The sequence below is a fragment of the Triticum aestivum genome, chromosome 7A (assembly GCF_018294505.1).
Source record: "Triticum aestivum cultivar Chinese Spring chromosome 7A, IWGSC CS RefSeq v2.1, whole genome shotgun sequence".
In the NCBI taxonomy this organism is placed as follows: domain Eukaryota; kingdom Viridiplantae; phylum Streptophyta; class Magnoliopsida; order Poales; family Poaceae; genus Triticum; species Triticum aestivum.
In genome coordinates, this window is record NC_057812.1 from 666,825,037 (window position 1) to 666,837,483 (window position 12,447).

Sequence of the window (12,447 nt, forward strand, 5' to 3'; positions counted from 1 at the left end):
ATGCACGTGACGAAGAACCTTTGCGTGAACCTGCTAGGCTTCTTGGGCGTGTATGGGAAGATAAAAGATACACCTGAGGCACGGGAGGACCTGCAACGTTTGCACGAAAAAGACGGCATGCCTCCGAAGCAGTATAAAGGTCCTGCCAGCTACGCTCTTACCAAAGAAGAGAAAGAAATCTTCTTTGAATGCCTGCTCAGTATGAAGGTCACGACTGGCTTCTCGTCGAATATAAAGGGAATAATAAATATGCCAGAGAAAAAGTTTCAGAACCTAAAGTCTCATGACTGCCACGTGATTATGACGCAACTGCTTCCGGTTGCATTGAGGGGGCTTCTACCGAAAAACGTCCGATTAGCCATTGTGAACCTATGTGCATTCCTCAATGCAATCTCTCAGAAGGTGATCGATCCAGAAATCGTACCAAGGCTAAGGAGTGATGTGGCGCAATGTCTTGTCAGTTTCGAGCTGGTGTTCCCACCATCCTTCTTCAATATCATGATGCACGTCCAAGTTCATCTAGTCGACGAGATTGTCATCCTGGGGCCCGTATTTCTACACAGTATGTTCCCCTTTGAGAGGTTCATGGGAGTCCTAAAGAAATATGTCCGTAATCGCGCTAGGCCAGAAGGAAGCATCTCCATGGGCCATCAAACAGAGGATGTTATCGGGTTTTGTGTTGACTTCATTCCTGGCCTTAACAAGATAGGTCTCCCTAAATCGCGGTATGAGGGGAGACTGACTGGAAAAGGCACTCTTGGAAGAGACTCAATAATATGCAGGGACGGATATTGTTGGTCTCAAGCACACTACACAGTTCTACAGAACTCTACCTTGGTGACCCCGTATGTCGATGAACACAAGAACAGTCTGCGCTCCAAACACCCGGAGCAGTGCGATGACTGGATTACATGTGAACACATCAGGACTTTTAGCAGTGTGTTGGAAACACGTCTCAGAGGTGACAACACTGTTTGTGATGAGTTGTACTTGTTTTCCAGGGGACCATCTTTGACTGTATTGACTTACAAAGGATACGAGATAAATGGGAATACATTTTACACGATCGCCCAAGATCAAAAGAGCACCAACCAAAACAGCGGTGTCCGCTTTGATGCAGCAACCGAGAGCGGAAAGGATACATATTATGGTTACATAGTGGACATATGGGAACTTGACTACGGACCTGATTTTAAGGTCCCTTTGTTTAAGTGCAAATGGGTCAATCTGTTAGTCGGCGGGGTACAGGTAGACCCACAGTACGGAATGACAACAGTGGATCTGAAAAATCTTGGGTACACTGACGAACCGTTCGTCCTAGCCAATGATGTGGCACAGGTTATCTATGTGAAGGACATGTCTACCAAACCGAGAAAAAGAAAAGATAAGGAAGCGAATACATCATACGATGAGCCAAAGCGCCACATAGTTCTTTCAGGAAAAAGGAACATCCTGGGAGTGGACGGCAAGATAGACATGTCTGAAGATTAAGAAAAGTTTCATGAAATTCCTCCCTTCAATGTCAAGGCTGACCCAAGCATCCTGATAAACAATGAAGATTATCCATGGTTACGGCGCAATAAGCAAATGACACAAGCGAAGAAAAAGTGAAGACTTTCTCCCGCAACTATTATGATGATACCATGCCAAATTTGTAACAGACGAGTATGCTATGGCCCGGGACTAATGCCCCCCTTTAGTCCCGGTTGATGCCACCAACCGGACCAAAGGCCGCCGCTTCCCGCCCTTTAGGCTGCTGAAAAGAGGCCTTTGGTCCCGGTTGGTGGCACCAACCGGGACTAAAGGGGTGTATTAGTCCCGGTTGGTTTCACGAACTGGGACCAATGCTCTTGCTATATATACAACACTTGTCAAAAATTTCATTCAGTTCCTTATTCTCCCCGCCGCCGACGCCGCGCTCTGCCCCGATGCGTTGCTCCTCGTCGTCGTCGACCGCGCACGTCGTCGCAGCCGTCATCGTCGCCCGCGCCCCGCGCCGCCCCGTGGTCGCCCGCGCCGCCCCGACGTCGTCTCCGCCCCCGCCGTCGCTCGCGCCCCGCGCTGCCCCGAGCCCGCCGTCCTCATCGCCCCTGCCCCGTCGCCGCCAGGCGCTGCCCCGCGCCGCCCCGTCGTCGCCCGCGCCGCCCCGACGTTGTCGCCGCACCCGCCGTCGCCTGCGCCCCGCGCCGCCCCGAGCCCGCCGTCCTTGTCGCCCCTGCCCCGTCGCCGCCAGGCGCTGCCCCGATGCCGCCCGCCGCCCGCCCCCGCCAACGCCGTGGTCGTCGCCGATGCCATCGCCGCCGCGGCCGTCGCCCTCGCCGCCCGCCCCCGTTGTGAGCCGCCGCCGTCGAGGCTCTGTTCATAGCATTTTTTTATATATGTTTTTCATATATGTATTAATTTTTTTGTTTATAGCTATATGATGAATGGATGTGGCTATATATGTCTGTATGAATATAATGTTCATAGCATTTTTTTGTTTATATATGTTTTTTCATATATGTATTAATTTTTTATTTAGCTTGTTAGTAGATATCGATTTTAGGTTAGTGCATTTTAATTAGGTTAGTGTAGAGGAAAAAGTAAAATAAGGAAAAGGAAGAAAAGAGGAAGAAGGAAGAAGGAAGAAGAAGAAGAAGAAGAAAAGAAAGGAGTGGAAAAAGGAAAATAAGAAGAGTAAGACTTCTTTTTTTTCTTCGATCTTCTCCTCTATTTTGTTCATGGATATATGCTACAGAAAACAAGGGGGGTGATAGATGATGATGAGGAGTCGAGAGTGGGACAAGAGGTCGAGAGGTGTCGAGGGGAGAAAAAAAATGTTATCAGGGACGAGGGTCATCGAGGGGTCGAGAGAGGGATGAGGGGTCGAGAGAACTAAATAAGAAGAATAAGAGGAGAGGAAGAAGAGGAGAAATAAATAAGAAGAAGAAAAAAGAATAAAAATAAGAGGAGAAGAAGAAAGGAATAGTGGAGAAGAAGAGAAAATAGAATATATTCTATTTTTTGTTCTTCTCCACTATTCCTTTCTCCTTCTCCTCTTTTTCTTCTTCTTTTTTTTCTTCGATCTTCTCCTCTAGCTATTCCTTTCTTCTTCTCCTCTTTTTTCTTCTTCTTCTTCTTCTTCTTCTTAATTTTTATCGGAAACGAGGGTGTCGAGGATCGCCGAGGGGTCGAGGGTCGGGAACTAGGGTAGAGGGTCGAGGGTCGTTAAGGGGTCAAGGGTCGAGGGTTTCAGGGTCGAGGGTTCGAGGGTTCTATAGGGTCGAGGGTCGAGGGTTCCAGGGTCGTCTAGGGGTCGAGGGTTCCAGGGTCGTCGAGGGTTCGAGGGGTCGAGGATCGCCGAGGGGTCGAGAGAGGTTTCCTAGTGTCAAAGTATTGAAGAAATCCATGGCTTCATCATTAGCCAGAAGTAACCAGGGCATGACGAAGTCCTCCAAAATTATTTTGGAATGGTGTACCGGATAGGATAATTTGCCTTCTTGTATGAATTTCAGCAAAGGCCTTCCAAATAACGATATTTGGAAGGTTCTTGATGAACTTTGTACCAAAAAGCGAATTATCCTATCTAGGACTCCGTTCGAAAATAACATAGGAGAGCTTCGTACCATCATGCACATGTTACCTTCGCCTAATGATGAAGACATGGTTTTGTTGAATCCTTTGACACTAGGCAACCTCCCGACCCCTCGGCGATGCTCTCGAACATGAGAGGAAGAAGAGGATAAAAAAGGTAGAGGAAGAAGAAAAAAAAAGAGGAGAAGAAAGAATAGAGTAGTTCTTCTCCTCTATTCTTTCTTCTCCTCTTTTTTTCTTCTTCTTCCTCTTTTTTTTATCGGGAACGAGGGTCGTCGAGGGACATAGATGTAGTGTCGTCGTTGTCGATATATACCCCCTCCCGATAGCTTACTATGATTAGGTAGCTAGTTCTACGTTTGGCACTAATATATCCATCTGTCATGTTTGAATAATAATTGCCATGTTGTAAATATTTGTAGAAACTATGGACACCGCCCTAGACGAAGCAAAAGAAGCGTTGTTGAGGGACATAATCGCAGAAGGAAGTGATGCCGTCTCATTGTTTCTCAACGAAACCGATGGTCTGGAAGGAGAGGGTGAACAAGCTGGCTACGGTGACCTAGTGCCGGTGCAAGAAGAAGAACATGAGGACGGCTCCGGTGACCCAATGCCGGTGCAAGAAGGAGACCGTGATGACGGCTCCGGTGACCGAATCGAGTCCGGCCATGTATATATATTAGTTAAGCCTGTGCTGACTAGCTCACTACTAGAAAAAGGCCTACTAGTGGCGCACCAGTTTTGCCTACTAATGGCGCACTACTGGTGTGCCACTAGTACCACGCCACTAGTATTATATACTAATGGCGCACCAAAGGTGCGCCATTAGTATACCAGATACTAATGGCGCACCATGTGGTGCGCCATTAGTATACCATTCGGTGCTCCACTGGTATTCCCTCCAGGTGCGCCAGTAATAACCTTATAGGTGCGCCACTAGTAATAAAGGAAGGTGCGCCACTAATAAGGGCTTAAATGCGCCACTAGTAATGTATTTGGAAAACAAAAAAAATCTAAATTTACAGAAAACAACCTATAAGGAAAAAAATTAAAAACAAAAAATGAAATAGAATCATAATTTTTATTATAGTAAGAATATTACAATGTCTTTACAAGTTTCCAATAAAAGGAAAATTGCAAGGAAATAAAAGAAAATCCTAAAACTAATCTTCTAGTAATCTTTTCTTCTTTTTCATCACTTTATCCCTGCAAAATGTAACAAAATAAACAGAAAGACAAACAAACTATTTATAACATGTCAATACTGTCATTTTTTATGCAAAACTAGATATGAGCATATATTTCCAGAATTACATGGTGTGAATATTGTATGAGTAAGATTATAATGGAAATGAATTTTGATAGGAGCCCACTTTCGACGAGTATTTATCTGATAGAGCTAAATAATCAGGGTATTTATCTGCTTCTTACTGTACACATGAATACAAGGAGTACATGGGTCTCTATTACTACTTCATGTCTACATCAGTGCCTGTCTACAGGAGTAATATGAACATCATTCTACATGGGTCTCTGAACATCTTCTTACAAAGTTGGCTACAAAACAGATCAAGACAATGCAAGAATACTTCTGAGTACACTGCTGATATGCTCCAGCTAAATGAGTACACACGTACAGTACAAATGAGTACTCCTGCTGCTTAATGATGCATCTTAATTAACAGAAAATGTTTCAATTAATTTAAATTAAAGTAATAGTCATGCTGCTTAATGATGCATCTTATACAGGCAAAACTACTCCTGCTGCTACTTAATGATGCATCTTATACAGGCAAAACTACTCCACTTAATGATGCATCTTAAATAGGCAAATGAGTAGAAAAATATCAGTTAATTTAAATTAACTGAAAAGGTTTCAGTTAACCTCTTCACTGCCACAAACTGTCCATCAGCAAGTTGTCCTTTGTACACCTCAGCATGCCGTCCCTTTTCGATCAAATTATCTACAGAAACATTGTACATTCAGTTTTCAAGCAAAAATGTTTAGAGATAATTAAGATACAGAAAACTATGGCTGGTAATGCTTCATTAACCTAAGAAACTAATTCTTGCTTTGACAGTAAACAGAGAACAATTGACAGTAGGGAGTAAACAAGTTTTAAGTGTATGATGCATCTTAATTTCTCATAATTTTTAAGAAAGCATCAATGCTAACAGTAGGGAGTAAATCAGTTAAGAAATGTTTCAGTGTACGATCATGATAATGTACACTACTGAACAAGAGCAGTACACTACTGAACAAGAAGAGAAGAGAAGACAAGAGAATAGAGAAGAGAAGAACACTAAATTCCTACACTACTAAACAAGAGCAGTACACTACTGTTGCACTTGCTACTCTAGAATTTGGAAGCAATACTCCAATACCGCGGTATTGGAAGCAATACTGCAGTAGTTCAAGCAGTACTTCAGTGGAGTAGCTGCAAAGAATTAACACTAAGCATAAGATACACTAAGAATTTTTAGTGGAGCAGCTGCATAGAATTAACAGAATTAAGAGAGCATCAGGAAGTTAACAAGCTACTGAAAAAACACTGCAACTAATACAATACTGCAAAATTACATAATTTGCAAAATTTTGTAAACTGAAATTTTGCGAAGGAAACAAAATTTTATAGCTTCAGGCCTATAGAATAGCTTCAGGCTGGAGCACAGAGCACTACAGTTGTTAGTAAGACTTCTTGTAGCTTTAGGCTGGTTGGAGTACTACAGCAGCAAACATTTCATGGTTAGATTACTCCGTTTGCAGTAGCCAAACATTCAGATATCTACAGTAGCTTCAGGCTGGTTGCCTGACTAAATAGTCATCCTCTCATGAGGATTCTGGATCAAAAGAGCTGCTGCTTAGGTAGTGGGAGTAGATGATACTACACTAAATTACTCTTTGCAATTTTGGACTGAATGTGTTGAGATCTTTAGCTACTGTCAGCAGAGTTACAGAGTAGTGATTAACAGACGGGGTGTGATGGGCTCACCGAGGTAGAAGGCGGCGTACTCGGCGTAGACCTCACCGCAGCGGTCGTAGGCATCGCCCGGGAGGCCCCAGCCGAGCTTGGCGTCGCCCTCCTGCTCGAGTTGCTCGTCCCGCCATTGGCGACGCCTGCCCGCCTCGGCCTCCCGCACCCGCCGCCCCTACAGGTCCTCCACCAGCGTGGCCTGCCGCAGCTCCTCGGTCGCCGTCCACGCCGCGTACCTTCTTCACCTTCCATTCCACTAAGAAATCAGTGGAAAAATTAGGGAGCAGAAGCTCAACAGAATGCACCAAATCGCCAAAATTCCATCCCAGCTACCTCCAAAAGCAGCAACCGGGAGTGAAGCTTCCGACCTACATGCAACATCCCCCGCAACCCACAAGATAGGGGAGGAGGGAAGCACCTTGGCGGAGACCGCTCGGGAGGCGGGCTGGGCCAAAGGGAGCAGCCGCCACAGGGACCCTCCGCCGTGGCGGGGCGGCGCCGTCGAGGCGGGAGACGGCAGACGGAGCCTGGCTGAGCCCTCCATCGGCAGGCAAGCGCTCCGGTTGGTGGGGAATTTTCACCTCGCCTCCATCGCCAGTGGGGGTGGAGGAGAAGAAGAGGGAGGCGGAGCTCCTTGGATTGCTTGTCATGGAAGGTCGGGAGGGAGAGGAAGAGGCGGGCGGCCGGGGCTTCCCGATCTAGATCGAAGTCGAGGGAGGTGGGTGGATGTGTCAGGAGGAAGGGGAGGGGAGAGAACATGACGAGAGGGAGGGGATAAGGGGTGATAGCAATGGCGCACTAGTAGGGGTGCGCCATACGCATAGATAGCAATGGCGCATCTCTTACTGGTGCGCCATTACTAGTTAAAACTAGTAATGGCGCACTATCCCCTGATGCGCCATTAGTATTTTTGAAAAAATATTTTTTTTTTACTAGTGGTGCATTGTGGATGTGGTGCGCCATTAGTATTTGGACACTAATGGCGCACCAACACATGGTGCGCCATTAGTATATAGTAGTGGCGCACCACATGCGTGGTGCGCCATTAGTGTCCATATTATCTATAGCCCTTTTCCTAGTAGTGGCTAATTGATGCATTCATTGTTTTGGTATGTACACATATTAATTAAGTCTTTGTTCTTTTTTCTAGCCCTCCGGATCGAGCACAACTTCAGTAAAGAGACGAGGCCCGAAGAAAAAGTTGAGCTCGGATGAAAAGTTTGAGATCATAGCAATCGCGCCCGACGGCCAACCAATTGAACCCCTCCGGACAAAGAGCGCATTTGTTGCTCAGTGCGGGGTTCTGGTTAGGGACAAGATCCCGATAAGCATCCAGCAATGGTTTAAGACGGCTACAGAAGACCCTGAGGTGTCTTATGTCAATGATATGCAGAAAACTGATCTTTGGACTGAGCTAAAGTCAAATTTCACCCTACCGACAGAGGATAATCCAAAGAACCCAGTTAAAGAGAAATTAATCAAGTCTTTTGCTCTTAATAGGATGGAAGAACTATTCAGGAGGTGGAAGAAAGAGCTGAATAAGTTTGTCGAAAATAATGAGACACCAGAATTCAAGGGCAGATATGACAAGACATCGGAAAAGAGTAAGAAGATGTCGGCGACAAATATGCAAAATGCTGCGAAGAAGATGCTTCACAATCGCACGGGGTCAGGTGGCTACCTCGTAGCCCAGCCTAAGTGGGCCAAGACTGAGAATGATCTGGTTGATAAAGGGATCGAACCAGAGACAATTAGCTGGCCAGACTGTTGCCGGACTTGGTTCTTCGAGGCTGGCGGAACCTTGGACCCTGTAACAGGGAAGTGCATTTGGACGAACGATCAAATGGACATACCAGTCAGGAAGCTTAAGCAGTATATCGAAGCAGCGCATCAAGGGAAGTTCTTTCCAGACAGAGAGAATGACGAGCTCACAATGGCCCTCGGGAATCCTGAGCACCCTGGACGGACACGAGGCACGCCAGGCTCCATTCCGTGGAAGGTTGGGTTTCCAGACGCAGGCGGTTACAAATCCCATGAGAGGAGGAAAAAAGTGCAGCAGACCCAAATGCAGGCGCTGCAAGCAAGGGTAGACGCGATAGAGGAACGAGAAGCAAATCGCAGCAAACGTACTGCCGAAGCCTCCCCCGAAGCTACCCCGCCATCTCAGCGCAGAAGCAGCGTGGCTTCCACTGAGCTGCTTCAGCCGGAGCATGCCTTGATGGCTCCTGCTAGCTATCCCGTGGATGCTATCACGGAGTCTCAAAATTGCCACCTTATGACGCAATGGATGAATTTGAAGGTCAAGGCGGCTGTTGGCTCTATTTATCCTACTGAACCCGGTGCAACTTTTCACTGCCAGCCGATTCCAGAAGGATATGCTAGGGTGATGGTGGATGAAATAACGGAGGGATTTGAGGACCTCCAGCTTGACCACCCTACCGGTGAAGGGGAGACTCGGCTGGGGTCTGCTCTGAAGACTCCATGCCTATGGCAGAAGGAGCTCATCAACCTTCCGAACTGGACGCCTCCACCTCCTCCTCCTCCTCCTCCGGCGAGTCAGGGCACTCCGCCTCCTCCACCGCCTCCTACTCCGGCAAGTGACGATCAGGGCCCTCGTCCGGCTCCTTCTCCGGCGCGTGGCGGCACTCCGCCTCCATCTCCGCCTGCGCCGACGCACCCGAGCAGCTAGCCTCCTCCTTACCCGCCTCGTCAGCAAGGGCGGAAGAGACCTGCCGCCACTCCAGCTGCTCTGGCACGTCGTAGTCCTTGTCCTCCGCCTCGTAAGCAAGTAAGAAGACAACCGCTCTGTCTGCTCGGTCGGCGTCTAGCAGTACAACCAGAGGCGGGAGGACATATAGATTCGGTCCTTCTTTGAAGACTCCAGAAAAGTTACCATATGAGAGGACCCCGGAGGAGAACGCCGAGATCGCGCGAACCGAAATGGATGACTGGTTTCAAGGGTTGAGAGCAAAGAGACATCCACCTCCGGAGGAGAAGGTAGATCCGGTGAAAGTGAAGCGCACTCTGGCTGCCCTGGCAAAACCACCCAAGTCTTCGCCGAAAGGCAACTATGAGCGCATTATTGCAAAGAAATGGGCCGAAGCGGAGCGGTCGGGAACTATATCAGTGATCAAAGGCTGAAAGAACGACGAGCAGCTGGGAAACAAATTGCCCAGCTCGGCGAACAAGCGAAGCAATCGTGCCCCCCCCCCTCAAGGTGCCTAGCGACATCATCGATCCGAGGATGGTGCCCGGTTATGGCAATGTTGACGAGTACCTGCCCGACGATGTACATTATGATACCATGGAGGTGCAGATACACAGATACGAGTACGGGAAGCCTCTCGTCAAAGATGAAAAATCTTTAACAACGATGATGCGAAGATTACATGATTGGTACTTGAAAATCTGCAGAGAGTCTGGGGGGAGGAGTACTTTGTATGCGAGAGTTAAACCGGAGCATGACCTCATTGGAATTGAACTGTTGCCTATTCCATTTGAGGAGTTCTATCAGTTTTTCAATCAATTGGCCCTCGATAAAACAACGATCACCTGCTACTGTCTGTAAGTACTACTACTTCTATCATTAAGTCTCTCTATATAGCTCATCTCTTTCATTGCATGTATTTATAATTATCCTCGCTATATTATGCAGAATGAAGATCAACGAATTGAAGAAAAGACAAATTGGTGATATTGTGTTCATTAACACATATCTCATAGATGCAACTGAGGTTCAACATCGTCCCGGAGATACCGAGGCCAACTTTCTACGATCATTCAAAAAAAATGAAAACAAAGATATAATACTCTTTACTTAGAACTTCAAGTGAGTGTTACTGTCCTGTGCATATTCGGTTTCCCTTATATATTAGTCCAGGTTATAGTAATGTAATTGATGAGTTATGCATGCGTGTGCAGTTTCCACTATATTCTCCTAGAGATTAGGCTTAAGCAGGGAGTAGTAACCGTCTTGGACTCTAAACGAAAAGATCCCCAGGAGTATGCGGACATGACTGAAATCCTCAAGAAGTAAGTTAAATCGATCATTATCCACCATATCAGCAACTTTGTTCATTTCCTGATATCAAGTAATTGTTTTCTTTGTCCGGCAGGGTTTGGAGAAAATTCACCAGAACAGTTCCGGGACTGCCGAAGGAGCTGGAATTTAGACACCCGAAAGTAAGTACTATAGTAGCATGTTCCACGCATCTCCTAGTGATTCAAGCGCTAGTTTCATCAATACCATTTAGCATTCTTTCTTATCAGTTTGATTGACCTCTATTTCTTGTAAAGTGGTTATGGAAGGAAAAAGGGAATGATTTCTGTGGATACTACGTCTGCGAGTCCATCTGCCACACAACCTGTGAGCGGGGCGGGTACTCTGATGAACAATATGAAGTACGTAAATAACAACATTCACAATTTTATTTTATTACCATCATTGGTATTGAGTTTCATTCATTCATATATATATGTATTGACCCCCTTCTTCAAATTAGATGTTTCGGAAGCGGGATGAACTCCTAGCACCAGCTCGCATGCGAGCAATTCAAGAGGAATTGGCGGCATTCTTTCTTGACCAAGTGATCGCTGAAGACGGAGAATACTATGTAGACCATGAGTCCGTATGATTATATTTGTAAGAGATAATTATTGTATATATGTAGCCGGTAGTGTCAGATAGATATACGAGAACTTGTTGTTCGACCAATCTCTCGGAGAAGGAGAGGTGGTCAATATCACTTCTCTCTGTATGCATATATGTTCATGACGATCTTCTGTTTCCTTCATTTGCTTACTAGCTAACTAGCGTGTCTAGTCCTCTCTATACGTATGTATAGTACGTAGCGTCGACCAAGCACGGACGTAAGAGAGGACACTTCTCTCTATTAATTATAGCTAGCTAACACAATATATGAAACACCTAAATTAACCCCCCAAAACCCCCAACCCCCCCCCCCTTCAAAAAAAAAACAAAAACCCCAACCACAGAAATGCTGACGCGTGGATGCCTATTGGTCCCGGTTGTTGCCACCAACAGGGACCAAAGGGTCTCCTGCCTGGGTTCTACGCACTGCCCACGTGGAGGCCCATCAGTCCCGGTTCTGGATTGAACCGGGACTAAAGGTATAGGGCATTAGTACTGACACTTTAGTCCTGGTTCAGGAACCGGGACTAAAGGCCCTTACGAACCGGGACTATAGGTCCTTTTTCTACCAGTGAGGGTAGTATGGTGGAGGAGAGAAGGGAAGATGGAGTGGAGGAGAGGAGGAGAGGAGAGGAGGAGATGGAGTGGAGGAGAGGTGGAGTGGAGGAGGTGCTCCCAACCATATATATGAATGGCTGGGTATACGACAAAGAGCCTATATAGCCCCTGTTTTTTCTGTTTTTTCTTAAATTCATTCAATTTCACAGATATATATATATATATATATATATATATATATAGACAAGGATATCCAACAAGTTTACTTTGGAGCTAACCTAGCTTATTATGGAGCTAATCTAGATATATCTATGAAATTCTGTGAAATTCACTACTAGGAAATGGCCTACTAATGGCGCACCAGTTTTGCCTACTAATGGCGCATCACTGGTGCGCCATTACTAGCACGCCACTAGGAGAGGAGGAAGGAGAAACCATGAGGGAATGGGAGGAGAGGAGGGAGGAGGAGCTCACCAGAGAGGAGAGAGGAGAAACCGTGCGGGGAGCGGAGGGGAGGAGAGGAGGGAGGAGGAGGTTCCCGGAGAGGACGAGGAGGTCGTCGGAGAGGAGGAGGAGGTCGCTGGAGAGGAGGAGGAGGTCGCCGGAGAGGAGGAGGAGGTCGCCGGAGAGGAGAAGGAGGTCGCCGGAGAGGAGGAGGAGGAGGTCGCCGGAGAGGAGGAGGGTAGTATG

General features: G+C 46.7%; 1 protein-coding gene across 2 annotated transcripts; it reads right to left on the reverse strand.

Moving 5' to 3' along the window:
- Nucleotides 1-4,635: 4,635 nt before the first annotated feature.
- Nucleotides 4,636-7,323, reverse strand: LOC123154453 (uncharacterized). Of its 2 annotated transcripts, none has more exons than XR_006476850.1 (3): nt 6,882-7,323; nt 6,567-6,804; nt 4,636-5,537 (listed from the first exon to the last, which is right to left on the reverse strand). XR_006476850.1 is itself a non-coding variant. In XM_044573184.1 (3 exons), the coding sequence occupies exons 1-3, from the start codon at nt 7,090-7,092 to the stop codon at nt 5,529-5,531; spliced, it is 447 nt and encodes a 148-aa protein (XP_044429119.1). In that variant the 5' UTR covers nt 7,093-7,323; the 3' UTR covers nt 4,636-5,528. The 2 variants fall into 2 exon arrangements, 1 of the variants encoding a protein (XP_044429119.1); XM_044573184.1 differs by having other exon boundaries at nt 6,567-6,793.
- Between the last annotated feature and the right edge of the window lie 5,124 nt (nt 7,324-12,447).

Coding starts and splice junctions, on each gene's coding strand:
- LOC123154453 (XM_044573184.1), bottom strand. CDS start 7,092: ATGGAGGGCTCAGCCAGGCTCCGTCTGCCGTCTCCCGCCTCGACGGCG. Junction 6,794..6,881: donor CCCGGTTGCTGCTTTTGGAG/GTAGCTGGGATG, acceptor GTGGAATGGAAG/GTGAAGAAGGTACGCGGCGT.